Source organism: Protobothrops mucrosquamatus, unplaced genomic scaffold (assembly GCF_001527695.2).
Source record: "Protobothrops mucrosquamatus isolate PMUCROS unplaced genomic scaffold, P.Mucros_1.0 scaffold2170, whole genome shotgun sequence".
NCBI classification, from domain to species: Eukaryota; Metazoa; Chordata; class Lepidosauria; order Squamata; family Viperidae; genus Protobothrops; species Protobothrops mucrosquamatus.
In genome coordinates this window covers 174,611-193,807 of record NW_015388264.1, presented here as the reverse complement: position 1 = coordinate 193,807, position 19,197 = coordinate 174,611, and the positions used below count along the sequence as shown (strand labels likewise).

At 35.8% G+C, this 19,197-nt stretch overlaps 2 protein-coding genes across 2 annotated transcripts; one reads left to right on the top strand and one right to left on the bottom strand.

Moving 5' to 3' along the window:
* Positions 1–2,699: 2,699 nt before the first annotated feature.
* Positions 2,700–11,350, bottom strand: PIGX (phosphatidylinositol glycan anchor biosynthesis class X). Its single transcript, XM_015824246.1, has 7 exons — positions 11,071–11,350; positions 7,426–7,529; positions 6,893–6,950; positions 5,891–6,032; positions 4,094–4,307; positions 3,803–3,903; positions 2,700–3,200 (listed from the first exon to the last, which is right to left on the bottom strand). The coding sequence occupies exons 2-7, from the start codon at positions 7,496–7,498 to the stop codon at positions 3,051–3,053; spliced, it is 738 nt and encodes a 245-aa protein (XP_015679732.1). The 5' UTR covers positions 7,499–7,529; positions 11,071–11,350; the 3' UTR covers positions 2,700–3,050.
* Positions 11,351–11,788: 438 nt separating this feature from the next.
* Positions 11,789–13,798, top strand: CEP19 (centrosomal protein 19). Its single transcript, XM_015824234.1, has 2 exons — positions 11,789–12,046; positions 13,262–13,798. The coding sequence occupies exons 1-2, from the start codon at positions 11,917–11,919 to the stop codon at positions 13,621–13,623; spliced, it is 492 nt and encodes a 163-aa protein (XP_015679720.1). The 5' UTR covers positions 11,789–11,916; the 3' UTR covers positions 13,624–13,798.
* Positions 13,799–19,197: the final 5,399 nt, after the last annotated feature.

The window sequence follows — 19,197 nt, the reverse complement described above, 5'->3', positions numbered from 1 at the left end:
GTTGAGACAGTGTAAAAACCAAATCATCCGCAAAGGCTTTAAGTTTATATTCTTTAGAAGAAATTCTTAGGCCTTTAATCAATGTAGAATCTCTAATTCTAGATAATAAAATTTCCAGTGATAACACAAATAATAAAGGGGAGAGTGGACAGCCTTGTCTAGTTCCTTTTTGTATCTCTATAGGCTCTGTCAAGTCTCCGTATATTTCGTTTTGTTCTATATAGTTGGCCATATGCTGATTTAACCCAAATATATGATTAGAATGCTAAGCATCAAGTTTAGCCATATGGTTGTCACTGACAATAATCACAGGTTTTCAGTATAAGAAAATATTGCTTCAAAATGAATACAGATAGTCCACAACTTATGACCGCAATTGAGCCCAAAATATTTGTTGCTAAGCAAGCCAGTTAAGTGAGTTTTGTTACATTTTATGATCTTTTTTGCCATGGTTAAGCGAATCACTGCAGTTAAGTGAATCATATGGTCATTAAGTGAATCTGGCTTCCCCCCATTGACTTTGCTTCTCGGAACCCGGCTGGGAAGGTTAAAAATGGTGATCACCTGGATCCCCCCCTCCAACAGTGCAGCTATTATAAATACATGCCAGTTGCCAAGCCCCCAAATTCTGATTATGTGACCATGTGAATGCTGCAATGGTTATAAGTGCAAAAACTAGTTATAAGTCACTTTTCAGTACTGTAGTAACTTTGAACGATCACTAAACAAATGGTAATAAGTCAAGGACTACCTGTATAAATATCAGTGTATTAATTTCTAAATATATACTAACTATATATACTAAATATATACTAACCGTATGTTTAGGTGTGTGTCTTGTGTGTTTCACTTTAAGAGCGGGCAACTAAATTTCATTTTTGATGTTTGCCATTGTGACCGCAGTAAAAAAAATGACAATAAAGGTTATCTTATCACCATTAGTATGTAAACTGAAATGAATAAAGCACAGATAAAAACCCCAAAATGAATGATTAAATGAAAAGAGAAATAACCAGCAGACCTGTGGCTCTGAGTACAAACACTATCTTGGTTATTCCCCCATGCCTCTGAGTGGAATGTATATTATGGGGTAAAGAAATGTGCATGCTGTCATTTACCAAAGTAACATGTTAAGTTGTGGGGAGATAGTTTGCCTAATGCTAAGTTAGTCATTCTTAATCACATCACCACAAACAAAACTTTTCTTTTGAGTCAAATGGGTTTAGCCAATTTCTTTAAAACTGTGTGGTTTTATTAGAAATACATCTTCGGTGATTAACAATAAACAGTTCTTGTGTCAGTATAAAACAAATATAAGAAAAAATGGCCTTAAAATGTTTTCTTTTTTAAGAATGGTTGTTAGACTTTATCACCAGACCTGCTGATTTATGAGGACATAAAAAACTGAAAATGAATTGTCTATGAAACTGAGGTTGTACATATACCTTTCTCTAATTATTTTGCATGCCAACTCTAAAGAAGCACAAGAACTTATAATATTGATATAACAGCAGAGTGCCAATGAACGCAACCTAAATGTTGTACAGAAGAATTATTTGTAATTGTATATTTACAATTAGAGGAAGATTCATTTTCCAGTAAGTGCAGGTTGTTATATTCATTTCCAGTAAATTTCAGCCAATAAAATCCTAAAAGATTTTGGATCCATGGATAATATAAACAGATTTACAGCTGATGTTTCATTAAACGCCTCAACATTTTATAAGTAGTTAATTTGGTGACAAAAAAACCACTCCAAGCAAATACAAACATTGTTCAAATGGAACTTGAAGTAGTGCAGTAGTTGTAGCTCTGCCTGTTATCACATAGCATGTTGTAGAGAAAACAAAAGACCCAATGTTAAAGCAATTTATTATCCGGTGATGAAAGATACCACATGACAAGGTTTTTTAAAAATAATGTTTTAGGGGGACTCATTTTAGACGATCTAATACATGTGAAAAGCAATTACGGTAAATTACATGAATTTTGATTGAAAACGGAAGTATTTTCAAGAACATTTAAAGACATACTCTTCCACATAAAAAATTTATAAATATTCAGTATTTTCTATAATTCTGACAAATGGCACATGCTAGCAGTATCTCTAGTGATATGGACAGAAAAATTAAGAACGTCTGAAACTGTTCAATATTTCCAGCATTACAGCAATTTTCTATTTCACCGCATTTTTAGAACTAATGGTTTATATCTAGCATTTTTTTCAATTCTTGAAAAAGATATTCCTGTCTATATTCACAGACATTAGAACTATGGAAGCATTTCCTATGACACCCTATGGAAACAAAAGCTGGACTTTTGAAGAAGCAGGATAAAAAGACTTTGAATATGGTGTAGGAGCAAATTCTTTAAAAATCAAGTAGTGCTTGAATTACAACCACAATTGAGCCCAAAATTTCTGATGTTGAGACATTTGTTAAGTGAGTTTTACCCCATTTTACAACCTGTCTTGCCACAGTTGTTAACTGAATCACTGCAGTTATTAAGTTAGTAACACTATTGTTAAGTGAATCTTGTTTCCCCACTGACTTTGCTTGTCAGGTCTGAAAAGGAGATCACATGGAACACTGCAACCTTCATAAATATGAGTCAGTTGTGAAGCATCTGAATTTTGATCACAAACCCACGATCAAAGTCAGTCTTTTCAGTGCCATTGTAAGTTTGAATGGTCACTAAATGAACTGTTGTAAGAAGGGGACTATCTGTACAGCCAAGGAAACAAATGAATAGAACAAAAGAGCCAAACTCAAATGACCAAGCTCAAATTATAATTTGGTCATATTAAATGAAGCCAAACTTTGTCCATAAAGTTGGGAAAGGTGGAGGAGAGGAGAACTTGATTACAATAGTGATGAATGAGCTGTTGAGAGAGCCAAAAGGCCAAGTTGCATCCTGAAAAGGGGCAAGTTATTTATCACCAAGCATCAATCCCAGCTTTTGGTATATGATCAAGTTTGCTCTTTTCTTATCTCTAGTTTGGACAGATTGACAGCCTTTCCATGATTTCAATAATAAAAGCTTGTTTAATATCACATTGAGCAATGTATGGGCCCATATTTGCATAAAGCTGAAAGGATAAAACTGGAACATAGTCCTGTGGTAATAAGTGTTATTGCACAAACCAAGGCAAAGTGATGTTTGAGTCCAACTGGTACCTGCAGTTCCAATTCTTTACTTAGCTACAGTAAAAAAAAAAAGAATTGCAAATTAGAAGATCACTAAGATACATTTCGTTCAAAACAGATAACACATAACTTTATCATATTTATTGTGAAGTGTATCTGAACACCCACATATGTTTAACTTAAATATTTTAATCTAACAATCCTTTCACACTTTCCATTTTCAAGAGTTCTTTGCAACAATCTCTTTTATGGCATAAATTTGTATAAAACTATACAGTTGTCACTGAGCTTTATTCCTAAATATGAATGGCTGCAGCATTAAGAATTCTGCTCCACAGCAATAGAATAATTTATAAGTGTAATTGGATGAAAATATTTATCTTTTTATTTTGAACTCAAAGTTACGTTTAATACTTTAAACAATACATTTCATATTTAAGACTGTGTTCACTAGTACTGATGATGTTATCTAGTCAATTAGTGAAACACCTACTGGGTGAATAAAATGTAATTGTTTTAGCAAAATTTAGATTGATAAGCAACTTTTTTTAATTGGCTAGAACTATGTATGGACTAGAATAAAATAAACATTTCAAAATAATTATAGAAGTATATATTTGAAGAAAAACCAAAGCATAGAAGAAATATGAATGTACCATTTTATATTTCATGCTCTTCCAATAGCATACATCTAGATTATTCTGAGAACATGGAGCTTCTATTTCAGTTTCTTTCAGGCAGTTCACTGAAAAAAAAGCTAAGAGAAGCAAAAAGAAAGACAGTTTAAATGCAGCACTCAGAGAACAGGTTATTCTTAGACTATAAGCATTACTTTACTTTATGAAGGTATCTCCCTAATGCTTCCTTTACTATGTAACATTTTCTCGCCAAGTTTTTATGAATCAACACTGTCACTTTTTAATTCCTTTTCAATAATAATCACATACATTTTTGGCAATGGATCATTATTTCTGGACTTTGCAAGACAACAAGGATTTTTCCATCACTTTCTGAGGGACGGTAATACCGGCAGTGCAGTGGTAATAATGCTTTAAAACAGGTAATGCACTTAGGATCAGGTCTCATGTAAATGAGGACAGAAGAATCAGTTGCTAAATACTCAGGAACTTCCAAATCTACTTCATCTGTAATCACCAGTGCCTATGGAAAAAGAAAAAATGTATAATGAAAATGACATAAGTTATAGTAATATCTAATTTATATTATAATCCTATTTAGGGAATGGTACTATCTTACTGAAAAGTCTCAAAGTTAGCCCTATTATTCCTATACAGGTAGTCTTCAAATTATGATCCACTATTGAGCCCAAAATTTCCATTGCTAAGCAAGGCAGTTGAATTTTGTCCCATTTTAGCACCCTTTTTGCCACAGTTAAGTTAATCAATCCAACTGTTAAGTAAATCACGTGGTCATTAAGCAAGTCTGGCTTCGTCCATTGACTTTGCTTGTTGGAAGGCAGCTGAAGAGATTAAGAAATGATGATCACATGACCCCAAGATAGTCATAAATATAAGTCAATTGCCAAGTGCCCAAATTCTGATCAAGTGAGTATAGGGATGCTGCTATGAACCTAAATGTGAAAAATGGTCATAAGTTACTTTCTTCAGTGCCTTTGAAACTTTGAACAGTCAATAAATAAATGGTTGTAAGCTGAGAATTACCTGTATAACTATCAGTGTTTTTTTTCACCCTCTCCTTAATACAGGTAGTCCTCAACTTACAACCACAATTGAGCCCAAAATTTCTGTTACTAAGTGAGACAGTTGTTGAGTGAGTTTTGACCTATTTTACCTTTCTTACCAGAGTTAAATAAATCACTGCAGTTGTTACTAACACGGATGTTAAGTGAATCTAGCTTTCCCAGAGTTTGCTTGTCAGAAGTTTGCAAAACATAATCACATGACCCCAGGACACTGCATAGTCATAAATATGAGTCAGTTGCCAAGTGTCTGAATTTGGATCATGTGATCATGGAGATTCTGCTACAGGAGTGTGAAAAACAATCATAAGTCACTTTTTCAGTGCCATTGTAAATTCGAACAGTCACTAAACGAACTATTATAAGTCAAGGACTACCTGTACTGAATATTTATGATGGTCTTTGGTTATAAGCAATAACATCAGTAAAATTGATACAGAGATTGTAGCCAATTATTGAATTACTGTAAATCCTTATAGTCACAGTAGCTGGCGTGGTCTTTGATTTTAAATTCCAAATCCTCAAGTCATTATCAAAATGACAAAGTACTACTTTGAAAGTACTTTCACTTTCAGAAGTCTTTAGGTATGCGGTACAAAATGGAGGGGATATTTGAGAATCACTACTGCCTGATGCTTTAATCCCAGTTTCAATAATACCAGACAGGAATTACTACTATTAAGATATGGGTACTGTACCACATTTTATTTTTTTTTCTCTAAAGTGTCAGGATATAGTTATTTCAGACATTAATCTTATGCATTTCTGATTTCAGTTCTTTGATTAATTCTGTTTCCCCTTAAGTACTTATTAAATACTTATGATTGTAAAATTAGAAAATTAATAACATATTTATAAGAAAAAAGAATGTATTTAGAGAGTGCTGAAAATGTATTTAATTTTTCCCAAAACTTCATAAAAAATAGCATTTCGTTCTACCTTTCAATATTTCCAGAAATGTTACATACTTATTGCTAATTGTTTTGCGCTGTATCTGATGCAAAATATCATCCAAAAATCATACCTCAGTGAGATTATGCTGTTGTAAAGATTTCAATTCATAGGGATCCACATATAATCCTCTTGGGAGATGTACTTTAATTGCCAGCTTGCAACTTTTAAGGTCTTCATCAGCTATACCAAAATCTACCCTAATCAAGAGATCTCTAACACAAACAAGAAAACAAAGAAAAAGGATTTTAATAGACTTGCGGAGAATACAAACAATTTCCAAACATACCAGTTATATATCACTGTATAAAGAACTTTTAAATATTGTAAATCTGCAATTGTAAATTTAATCAGCAGGTTTTTTTCTAAAAATATGTATATATTGTTTTAATGTTTTTAATGTAAATAGCTTCAAGTCACCTTTGGCTAGATGGCTGGCTCAGGAATTCAGGGAGTTGAAGTCCACCAGTCATAAAAGAGCCAAGGTTGCCTACCCCTGATCTAAACTCACATCACAGAAATTAATGTAAATGCCTTGACCTAAAGCTGAGATTAAGTCGCAGCCCAATTAATTTTACATTACTTGAATGTAACTACTACATAACTAGATGTATGTAGACTGAGCTCTATACATACCTATTGGACTAAGCAAACTGAATATACACTAATAAAGATTTATTAATATTACCAATTATCTCGCCTCATGTCCGTATATACCAGAAATGTATTTCAACATCATTCAGTTGCTCAGTTAACTGTTTATTAAAAGTACACATGCTTTTTGATCCAAAATCATGCTTTGATAACAAAAGAAAAATTTCTCATAATTTTAAGTATACAGGTTTAAAATGTAATTGAATTCATAGAATTACAATATTAAAGATTGATTAAAAGAAACTGTTCCTAGTCATGTAAAAGCTGCTTGAATAGCCAAGTAACATGTGTGCCCCATCTAAAAAAACTGAATAAAAGTGTATATGCCTATTGGATATAATTAGAAAAAAGCAAAAGTGATGGATTTAGGCCTTGCTGAAACACTGTTAAAATTCACCGATCAATATTTGTGATAACTGACCTATGAAAGCCATCTTTCAAAAGCTGTTGCGAGATTTCAGGACATGTGTTCTGTGCATCTATTAAAACCAGAAATTAAAACCAGAAAAGTCTTTACTGTTTTCAACAATAGGTGATCATTTATAAACAGCATAATACAGAATTCTAACACTTTCAAAATTTCAATATTCTTATGTCCTTAATCCAGAATGGAAATGAAATTATTGATATTGTAATAAATATAAAAAGACTTCTTTCTTGAAGTCAGACTGCAGTCCTTTAACTTAATGGATGCAAACTGTTTTAGTCCAGCCTATTGTAGAATGCAAAAATATCTTGTCCCCAAATTTCCAGCAGCCTGAACTTCCAATATAAATTAGAAGTTTTCTGGCTACACTGCCACATACCTCCCATAACAAGATAAGCCTGGTTCCATTCCTTTCAATATTCTAAAAGACCTGGTTTGTTAACAGGCCTGGGACTGCCAGAAAACTGGAGACGTACTTAGAGGGTTCCATTGTTGAAGTAGCTATTCTTATTCAGATTGTAACTTACATAAAAATTCAGGCATTATACATAGACTAAAAAATTTCAGAAAGGAGAGAATATCCCATTTGAAGGAACCCATTTTTCTTCTACTGGTACATTTCAAGATAAACCTGCAAGACCAAAAAAAAATAATCACATTATAACAAATGTACAGAATATTTTGCATAGTACAGATTATTTTGTTACATAACTATGAAAATGACAATAAGAATTAATTCCATGTAAGATAAGTTCTGTAGTTGTTCCTGTCTACTGGCTTTATAAAGTTTCAAAAATGTCCAGCACAGCATTTTAAACTTATAAGCTGGTGCATCTTAGCATACATATATTTATGACATCTCACACTGTATATATAAAATCATTTCTTATGTATATATACATCACAATTCAATCATGTACTCTTTATTTGTATACATGCAATAAAAGAAATGCTTTTGAATTTGGAAATTGACTCGTATCTTAAGAATGCTGATACAACTCATAATGTTTGAGTACAAAATCCATTGAAATCAAAGTTTCTTTGTAGAAAATAAACCTATTTTGCTAAGGACATTTTTAATCAATAAAATGGATTTGTCGTAAAAGATAGTCGTGCATAATCAACATTGGCTGTATTTGAAAATCTAAAATGTGGGTAATACTGGGGCAAGGCTTAGATCAGGGGTCTTCAAATGCTGGCTGAGGAATTCTGAGAGTTGAAATCCAAAAGTCATAAAAGGGCCAAGTTTGAAGACCCCTGGCTTAGATAGTACTTGGGTGAGAAAACACCAAGGAGTCCCAGACTATAGACTATACCAGAAGTTAAAAAAAAACAGAAAAAACAAAAGGCAATGATAAGCCATCTATATATCTAGTCATCATGTGCAAATTGAGTAGCCATATAAATCTGTTTAATATTGTTGCCAAAACAACACAGATATGTCCATGTTACCGGAAGTCAAACTCAACTCAAGGTGAGCTTTTACTAATACATATTTTCCAAAGGAGGAAAGGGCCATGCATCCTTCCATAGATCATTCCATAGATTATTCTCCCAAGTATTTATATGCACATCAAATAACCAAACTGAAACTATCAATAGAGTTATTGCCCAGTAGAAAAGTTCTTGAGAATCAGAAAGGCTGCAGTTGCAAAAATCTGGACATTTGTTAATACTAAGGGAACTCTAAGAAAAACAGAGTTCATGTGTTATGAAGCATAAACCAGGCAACTTTCTTTCATTTACTGTATTGAGTTTAAGTTAGATGTGCATCCCAACAGCTCCTATTTTTCTATAACAATATTTCTTATAGAAGAAAATATACGTAGCTCAGAGTTGAACTGCAGAGTCCTTGGTGCTCTCTGAGCTTGGTTGTTTGCTTGCAGATATTTTATTACCCAACTAGATAACATCAGTGCTAGTGCAGATGTTTTATTACCCAACTAGATAACATCAGTGCTAGTGAGTGTGAAGTTTGCTCCTTTTATATGTAATAGTTTCTCCTGACAGTGTTGGTGGGGGTGTGGTTTCCTTTGCTAGTTCCTTGATTAGGGTATTATTTTCTGCTTGAATGTTTATCTGATGTTGATTCCTGCTTATCTGGGTACTGGAGTGGAGGTGTCTATTGCTGGCCACTTTGTCTGAAAGCCAAGCTTCCAGGAATACCCTAGTATTTTGGGATTTGGCTTGGTCTAGGATGCTCAGTTTCCCAATTGAAACTGTGGCTGTATATGAGATTAAGGAGTTTTCTGTATATGAGATTAAGGAGTTTTCTGTATATGAGATTAAGGAGTTTTCATGTGTCTTTTGACACAGAAATAATCCAATTTACACCCCATTCAAAAGAGATAACACAATGCTAAGAAGGAAAAAAAAAAGATCAGAACACACCCACCAACCAGGGCAGGGCAAGCTACTTTATAAAGAAGGAACAAACATCACACTGACAAGCATTGATGTTATGTACTTGGGCACCGAAACATCTGCAAGCAAACAACCCAACTTAAAGAGCATCAAGGACTTCATAACAATCACTCTGTGAGGTACAAAAGTATGACTGGCCACTTAGTTTCCATGGCACAGAGTCCACTAGAATCTGGTCTTCCTGGTGCCAGTGCAACACTATACTAGATACACTGCTGTGTGAACCTATCAAATGCGAACTTTATACTTCAGTAAGCGAACTAGGTCAGCTTAATTGTTAACTCGTGATAAAGTTAACCAGGGAAAAGTCTGAAATGCAACTAAACCCAAAGTAAAGAATTGCCACAAGCACAGTACAGTATCAAAATAGACAACCTAGTTTATTAGTCTGCTCAGCCTACGCCCTCTAGTCCCTCCGACAAGTGAGGGAAGGAGAAACTTCCTGACAGTGAGGACAATTAACCAGTGGAATAGCTTGCCCCCAGAAATCTTGGGCGCTCCATCACTGGAGATTTTTAAGAAGAGGCTAGACTGTCACTTGTCTGAGACAGTATAGGTTCTCCTGCTTGGGCTGGACTAGAAGGCCTCCAAGGTCCCTTCCAGCTATATTCTATTCTAAGAGGCAGCGGAGGGAAAGCACTTTATCTACTCTTTCCTTTTCAACAAAATAACGCAACCTCAACATTACTGTACAACCCTCCATACTTCTTACAGGCCTTCTCCTTTCCGTTTATAACTAAGACTCCTTCTTAGGTCTGTCCCACTTCCGCCAGACTGAAAAACACACAGCAGATAAATTATGTACTGTAACGTTTGTCTCCCGCTACCCAAATAACCCACGGAGAACTGGAAAAGGCAAAAGCGGCTTGTAAAGGCTAATCCAGATGTCGCCACAAATCTTTGCGAGTTTTCTTTCATCACAGGCCAATTCTTAAGACACCAATGCCGAGGACCAGATGCAGTAGCTACGCCCTTCTGCATTTAAAGTGATGAGGGGAGAAAATTGGTCTAAGCGAGGGAAGGGAAAAGGAAGAGCGATGTCCGTGGGATGAGATAACTGCTGCATCTTTTAAGGCAGTGTTTCTCAACCTTGACAATTTTAAGGCATGTGGACTTCAACTCCCAGAATTCCACAGCCAGCAATGCTGGCTGTGGAATTCTGGGAGTTGAAGTCCACATGCCTTAAAATTGTCAAGGTTGAGAAACACTGTTTTAAGGGCTAGCCCAGGGGTAGTCAACCTTGGCTCTTTTATGACTCGTGGACTTCAATTCCCAGAATTCCTGAGCCAGCACAGCTGACTCAGGAATTCTGGGAGTTGAAGTCCACGAGTCATAAAAGAGCCAAGGTTGACTACCCTTGGGCTAGCAGATTCTGCTGCTTTGAGTTAACCCAGCTGTTGAATGCAATAAAAATTACAGTAATATCAAATCTATTTTTTTTTTAATCTACAGCTGGGCAACGCTATTAGGACCAACCCAAAGGGCACAAACTGCTAATGATATACAAGCTTTTGAACATTAGAGAACCTCTTCTGTGTCTGAAGAGTTGTGGAGCTTAAAAACCTGCTCGTTCCTTCACACCGTCTAGGACGGTGATCCGCATCAAAGTACCCGGAAGCGATTTCGTTTGGGCTCCTAAAGGAGTCTCAAAGTTAGACACACACCCCCCATCCGCCCAAACAACAACTGAACGCGGAACTGGCGTTCGCAACAACAACAACAAAAGAACGCCGCGTGTCTTCGAGCACCTGCAAACGAATTCCTGCCGCGATCAAATGGTCGTAATTTGCTCCTCCCAGCTGCGATTCTTGGCCCGGGGGAGAGGGGGACGGGGGCGCTCCAGGCTCGGCGTTATCTTCACAGGGAGAGCCGCGTATCCCGAAACGATTTCAAAAAGCAGAGCCAGAGGTTGCAATCCACAGGGGCGGCTGTAGCGGAAGCGGGGCTGAGCTACGGCCGGATCGGCGAGTCAACCAAGTCAAGAGTGGAACCATCCGCCTTGAAGAGCGCCTTCTTTCGAGCAGCCAATCACCCTATGGCCCAGGGGTAGGCAACCTTGGCTCTTTTATGACTCGTGGACTTCAACTCCCAGAATTCCTGAGCCAGCCATGTTGGCTCAGGAATTCTGGGAGTTGAAGTCCACGAGTCATAAAAGAAGCCAAGGTTGCCTACCCCTGCCCTATGCCCACCGCGGATCTGGCTGGCTTGACTGCGTCCTCCTCCTCCTCCTCCTCCTCCTGGCTACGAGGCATCCTATCCTACTCTCTTTTGCGCCCCTGGGCCGCGCGCTTGCCCTTCCTCGTCTCCACGGAAGAAGAGCAGGCCGCAGTTTTGATTAATAGCCTGACAATAGGGTAGAAAATTGCCACTTCGAGCAGTGTAGCTGAGACCCCCGTGGGAAGGCTTCAGCTTGCGGGCCTGGCCTCTTTCTTAACTTCCCGACGAACGACGCCACGCGGAGCGCTCCAGTAAACCGCCGAAAGTCGCGCGGTGCTCCTTTTAAGTGCAGCGCTGCCTTATCTCGAGAATAGGTCTCCCAGAAGAAAACGAAATGGCTGGGATCTCTCCTCGCTGACATTACAGCAGAGGTTGGGATGTCTTATGTTGCCAAAAAGTGTGGCATCCAGTTGCAGCCCCCATCTATCGTTTTGATCTATGAAGACCCGTTTAAGCAGAATCTGCGCAAGCGCATCATGCCTATCCGGAATTTTACCAAATTCTCAGGTACAATATGATATATTTCAAACTTTATTTTCCAAAGCGCCTGGAGGCAGGACAAGAAGCAACGGGTGGAAACTAATCAAGGAGAGAAGCAATCTAGAACTAAGGAGAAACTTCCTGACAGTGAGAACAATTAACCAGTGGAACAACCTGCCTCCAGAAGCGGTAAATGCTCCAACACTGGAAGTTTTTAAGAAGAGACTGGACAGCCATTTGTCCGAAATGGTNATACTCCCCTCCTTAAAGAACAAAGGGCTACACATTGAAATACACACTGTGATACATTCGGAACGTTTCTCACAGGCATAGAATGGAAGGTTTTGCTACATACAAAGTATCCATGTGCAGAGCGCATTTGGTTGCCACATATTACTGACAGAGAACTTTCCCAGTGAATTTTCCCAGTGATTATGCATTACATCATTGTCCTAGCAATTATGCAGACACATCATTATTGCAGTTATGCAGACAAATCATTATTCTAATAATTGTTCAATTTTACTATATTATTATATTATTATTATTATTATCATCATCATCATCATCATCATCATCATCACTGGTATTTTCTCACGCATATATCGTGTTCAGAACCCCTTTTTTCTGCATTTATTTGGGAATGGATTTTGTTTCATTGAGTTCCGATACTTTGCTCACTTCATTTTATAAATTTGATTGTATTAGCTATATTTATAAGAGACAGATATATTAAGACACTGTTCACACTGTACATAGCACGATCCTATTTCTAAAAGAAATTAGTTGTTTAAATTTGTAGAGCATTGGGATTGACCTAGCTTATTCTCAATACATCCAGGCCATTAATTCTAAAAGTTTGGGAAAGATGCTTCGTGGAACAACTGTCTGAATTTGTTGTTAAAGATTTTGCCATGTCATATCTTTTCAAAGCCATAGGTCTGTTGCTGTAAGGACTTCCCATGGGCCTGTTCACTTTATCAATAATCCTAATTTTGACATCTTTGCTTTACAAAACATTGAATATTTACAAAATATTGAAATAATTCAAGAATTCTGCCAAATTTATGTTGTATCAATGTAACTCTTAAAGTATGCTGCCATGGCCATGTGTTATAAACACAAATGGTTAAAAGAAAATATGTTTTAAGTTTGTTTTATTTAAAGCCTTTCTAATGCACATTTCCAAAATTACTTTAGAGATTTTTAAAACTATAATCATTATTTTGACCTTTCATACAGACTGCAGCAGAGCGGCAGAGCAGCTGAAGAATAATCCTCGGCACAAGACATATTTAGAAGGGGTATCATTGGAGCAGCTAAAAAAGTTACACAATTTGTTGAGATGCCACCTTCAAGGACAAACTTTGAGTCAGAGTTTGAAAAAAGTTGAGCAGAATGAAACCGTTGATCCAGAAGAGGATCTAAATAAACTGAATGATGAAGAGCTAGCCCAAAGGAAAAGAATCATGGATGAATTGTTTGAAAAGAACAGAAAAAGAAAAGAGGACCCAGATTTTATCTACAATGTAGAGGTGGAATTTCCACAAGATAAGGAGCTTGAAGCTTGTGAGTGGGATACAGAAACAGAGGATGAATTTTAATGCAAAACTAAGCTTATGGGGACTTTTAGGGACTATTTATAAATTACATATACTTTGTTTTAGTAACAATATTTGACTAAAGTTATCAATGAAAAGTAGCATTGTGTACTGTCAAAATGATTGACATTTTTCTTTGCTTGGCATTTAAAAATATTCTGAAATATTCATATTAAAATAATATGCAAAAATGTGTGTATAGAGCATGAATGTCTTGAGTAGAAAATCTGTATTGGTTCTTGTATTGGTATGGGAAATATCCATTAAGTAAACATTGACAAACTTTATGCAGACAGGCACTGGAATAGCAGCTACCATTATGTCTATTGCACAAGCACAAAATGGCACCTATTATGCTTGTGAACTGACAAAGTGCATGATCCAACACAATATTCCTGAAATGCAACCTTGCTTAACCCAGAAACTAAGCAAAACTGGTGAAAACAAAAGGAAATGTGTCACTAGAGAACCAACTGTATATGAAAGCACATGTCCTACAAACATTCATATTCATAGACATGTTTGCAGAAGCCGTTGAATTGTATCAATGGGGTAGAACTTATTTGGCAAGATCTATTGTGAGAAATACAGATTTAAAAAGGCTTCCTCATCCAGGAATTTTCTAAATAAAGGAAATATCTAGAGTAAATATTCAGAAGAACTAAAATCAATTTTTAAAAATAGTTCATTCTTAAAACGCAATTCTTCCACCTCTGCCATAAACTTTTGCTTCAGGGATTAAGTCTTTCAGAAGTTGAACTTCCATTTCTGACATCGATATTGAATAAGTTTTGGGCAGATTCAAATTCCTCATCCATACCTTAAGTGAAGAAGGAGCAACCCATTTCAGGACATAATATGATTTTTGAGTTAGAATTTTCACTTAGAGGAAGGGGACCCCATTAAAGCATTATTGGACCCCAAAAGCAACTTTTAGTATTTTAGAAGTGATTTCCATTATAAAATTATACTCATGTCAGCTGGAAGGAAAGAACATTCTTAACTGTTTGCCCTAGCAGTTCCCTATGTTGGCAGAAATGAAGTGAGCACATCCACCAACTTCCTTCCGTCATGTGAATACCTTGAGGCTAGCTGCTAGATGGTGAGAGTTACTCATAATGACACAAGGAAACTGCAATATACATGCACAAACAATTTTGTGGTGGGAAAGGCAGGTGTTTTTTGTCCACAAATAATTTATATTGGGATTAAAAATACTGTACTTATATGGAAGAAACTAATTTTAAGTACCAAAAATATGACCCATAGAATTCTCAGCCATCTTACATGTTAACTTTTTTTAAAAAAATGGCTTATAATAACCAAATAGATCCTTTTTAAGAAAAGAATTGGGGCTTAAGTACTTTGGCCATATGTATATAAATATATATCTTTGTAGGTTATTAATGTAGGTATTTAGCAAATGGTCTGTTAGTAATGATATGTATTCAAGATATTTTTTAAAAAAAATTCCAGCATTTGTTCTCCAGAGGGCAGTATTTTCTCATTTAAAAATCTGGGGCAAATTTTTGCACTTAAAAAGAATTTCTATGTTATTTATCAAAATATAGTTTGGGATATAAAGTAATTTGGGAATAGGTTTTATTATTGTATTTAAGAATTGTATATTCTGATGTCTAACAAACAGCAATAAATACATTTTAGTGACATTTTCTTGGTCTGACAAGAGATTTTTTCTAAGGAATATCAGCAATTCCTGATATTACAAGATATGATTTAGGTGATCAGCCCCTGTTTAATGCAAGAAACCCGAATAATCAAGCATCTTTTACAAAATGGATCTCCCGTAAAGCACAGCTTTAACCTTCAACTTAAATTTAACTTAAATTTATATTTTCTGTAGATTTGACTGCATTTTCTCCATTTGGAATAAAGCAAGGTTTAACTCTATCCTTTTTTATTATTATTATCAAAGCACTGGGATAGATTATACGTACATTGGTTCCAAGTAAGTTACTAGATATATGGTGATGATAGGAATATAACTCCATACAGTACCCTCTCTGGATGGTGCCCTCTGACAGTGTTCATTAAAGTAGTTAAGAAAGCACTTTTTTGCAGAGCTTTTAATTCATTGTAAAGGCTGTTGCTGGACCATGGGTATTTCAATTTATGATTTTATCAATCATATTTGTGCTAGATACATGTGTCATTGATTTTGATGGTTTATTGTAAACTTGTAAACAGTCTTAGAATACAACAGTAATTAAAAGACATAAATAACTGGAAATATTTGTTTAAGTTGTTTGAAGAAAAATACAACTTTATTCAGGCTAAACCTAATGGGAATTATGCCAATTTGGTTGTGGTTTTAAGTATTTAAAAGTTTAATGTGATAACACGACTATCTTTGAAACACTCAAAATGTCTATATGCAATCATGTAAAGTCATACTTATGTTTGATTGAATAAGCCACAAATGAATGCTCTGCACGTGATTTGCAAACTACAGTGACTGGGTAAAGTAAGCCAGCATCCAAACAAATCAATTTATGATGTAATGCAGAGTGTAAGCCCAGCCACAATATCAATTATTTGTTTCTCTTCTTTAGTACTGGATTCTCAGATATTCTAGAAATGCAGTACATGAAACAGTAATAACACTGTGGTAAAAAGCAGCTACAGCATTAAAGAGTGAAGACAAAAACCACTGAGGACAAAAAACTGTTGAGGTCTGGAAACTGGAAGCAGCCCTTTGAGGTTAGCCAATGCAAAAAGGACAAGTTTAATTTGGTGAATGTTATCTCTGTACAAAACACACTTGAACAGTTGTGTAGCAGTATAGTCTGTTCTTGAAACTAAAGATCTGTGGCAAAAGGTAAGGGACATAAAGTGTTAATAGTGTTAGGCATTAATGCACAAGACTCATTTGAATGTGGTAATGCAAATCAACCCATCCCATCTCTACAATAAGAAGCCTTCATTCTCATTTTCACCACAAATGGTCTGGGTACAAAGTATGTGAATGCACACAAAGTCATAATGATTCTGGTGAATGCTATGTTTTTTGTACAGCTTTGTGAAGAATTTGAAATCTGAGTTGTGTTCTCTTCCATTAAATACAGCTATTGTTTCTTGTAAAATATCCTCTGCTCACTGCTGAAAATAGGCTATACAGATTTCATGGAATATATTTAATTGAATTAATTGTACTATAGCATCTTCTATAAGTAATTTCCATTAATAGTAATCTAAGACTTTAAAAGCTAACTGGGTTAGCAAAAGTATAATACTAATTATAATAGTAATACTACTTGCCCTTCTTTGCACACCACTCTTGATTCTATGATATTCTCATTAGGTAAATGTCTTTATAATTTCTGTAATATCCCACTCCTCAATTGCCATATCACACCATTAGCTATGTAATAATCTTCTCCATAGTGCTGACTTTTGACATTCATTCATATATTATATCTGAAAACTACCCAACTCGCAGCTATTCTGGGCAATTCACACAGGAATTAAAAATACAGGTGAAAAAATATAACAATAAGGACAAAGGTACACAAGATGGTACAAAAAGCATAACACATACTCAGAGGCTGCAGTCTCTCTAGTCAAAAGAAGAACCAGGACTTGAAGGCCTTCCAAAGTGCCTGTAGGTGTGAATCCCCCAGTGCATTCCTCTCAATTAAAGCTCATTCCAGTGGACAAGCATAAAGAAATATAACTTGTTTCCAAAATTTTACCCCTCTTACAGACATACATGCATAATGTACAGCAGAAGGAAGCAAAAGATTGAGAAATTCAGATGAGGAATTAAATGCAAGGCAGAACCGTACCACTAATAACAGCAAATGCATCATTTCATTTCTCTACAATGAATCTTGTTGAAGGGTCCAAAAGTGTTTTTAACCATTTAGATAATCTCCAAGCCAAATCCCAAGAACCTGCAACCATTAGATCTCAGGCGGAGATTAGTCTTGATAACTAAGAGCACAATAAGCTATAAAGTTAGAGCAAGGGGCAAGCAAAGAATTATCTGCAGTGGTTCCATCTAAATGATTCAGCAGCTCCCTTCACAAATCATTTCTTATCACTTGCCTTATAGTTTACTAGCTGTACCCGGCCACGCTTTGCTGTGGCTCAGACATAAATGTTTTTACCTGTCACAGGTGTGACATCTATATAATAGTAGGTATATAAAAACACGCGTGTATTCGAATGCAACATTGTGTCAAAATTTCAAAGCAATCGGTGAAGAACTTTCGGAGATTTAAGATTTTGAACAAACGAACATTTACATTTTTATTTATATAGATATGGTTTTTCAGTAGTGTATTTGATTAGATAAAAGATAAAGTTTATTCCCTTTTTTTCCCTGACATCCTTCTGATTTTTGTTAGGCAATGCCAGATTCAGTACTCAGAACTAAAGTTGATTTTACTCAAACCAGCCAGTTAATCTTTCTTGTTCTTGTATGTGGTAAAACAAATTTGCACATCTGTTTTACAAGAAAAAAAATAGTTCAAAGTATTGTTATTCTTCTGAAGAAAAATCATTACTTTTCAGTTGCATTATTTCACAGTTACTAAGAAATGGGTAAAGTCAAGAAAAAAACATCATTTTTTTCTCTTTTGCTTGTACTAGGAGTTATATCTTAGTAATGGGAAACATGACTCTATATTTCAGAAATAAAAGATGAACTAAGATGCATCTACGCATCTTCAGGATGTGTATTCATCAGAATAAGAGTTGAGGTTTACTCAGCATGTGGTTTCCCGGCAAACAACCCTCTACCACAGGAAGGCCTCAAAAAGGCAACATAGATCCATATTTACTGAATAACTGCTTATTTTTTTTCCTCAAACAATGACAGTTTAATTCTTTGCCACAATACCAACTCTGGCATTATGGCACAATCTGAAAAGTCTCACAAAAAACACGTATACTGTAAACCTATCTGTTCTTAATTTGATAATCTTCATAAGGCAGGCTTTAGATTTCTTTTAAAATTGCTATTTTAAGTTCTGAATTCTGGACCCATTTGGCTAAATAGATGATTGTATTTTTCAGCTGGGACAAACCTTACTAAATAAGCAGTTCTTTCACATTTTTCTTGTCTACTTTGCAGTTCCGTTGCTGCAGTCATATTTATTTATTTATTTGATTTATATAGCCTTCTAAATCACGTACATGAATCTAGGCAGCTGACAATAAAATAGATAAAATGCATAATATAAAAACACATAGCAGCCAAGCATCACAAAATGATCATCAACCAAGTCAAGAGTCAGCCTCTATTGTAAACCCAGGGCCCCAGATCGAAGCCCAAAACCAAGGTTTCAGAGCTTTGTAAAAGTCAGGGTTGGGGCTAACCTAATCTCAAAGGGAATTACAGTATTTTCCAAAACATGTTTGCCAGGATAGAAAATGTTCTCTGCCTGAACACTCCCAGCTGAGGCACCCAAAGCATGCTCCTTGTGCCATACCAGGTGGAATGGGTAGAAGCAATTGGGATGGGACAGTCCCACAAGTTGCCTGGTACTAAATCATGAAAGGATGTAAAGAAGATTAATAGTATCTTGAAATGCACCTGGGAACACACTAGGA

What these genes read in the sequence shown, in the direction of transcription:
- PIGX (XM_015824246.1), bottom strand. Translation starts at nt 7,498, where the DNA reads ATGGGTTCCTTCAAATGGGATATTCTCTCCTTTCTGAAATTTTTTAGT. An exon ending in AATGATCCATTGCCAAAAAT is followed by an intron (nt 3,904 to 4,093) that starts GTATGTGATTAT and finishes TGCTTCTCTTAG; the next exon opens with CTTTTTTTTCAGTGAACTGC. An exon ending in AGAGCATGAAATATAAAATG is followed by an intron (nt 3,201 to 3,802) that starts GTACATTCATAT and finishes TTTTTACTGTAG; the next exon opens with CTAAGTAAAGAATTGGAACT.
- CEP19 (XM_015824234.1), top strand. Translation starts at nt 11,917, where the DNA reads ATGTCTTATGTTGCCAAAAAGTGTGGCATCCAGTTGCAGCCCCCATCT. An exon ending in GAATTTTACCAAATTCTCAG is followed by an intron (nt 12,047 to 13,261) that starts GTACAATATGAT and finishes CCTTTCATACAG; the next exon opens with ACTGCAGCAGAGCGGCAGAG.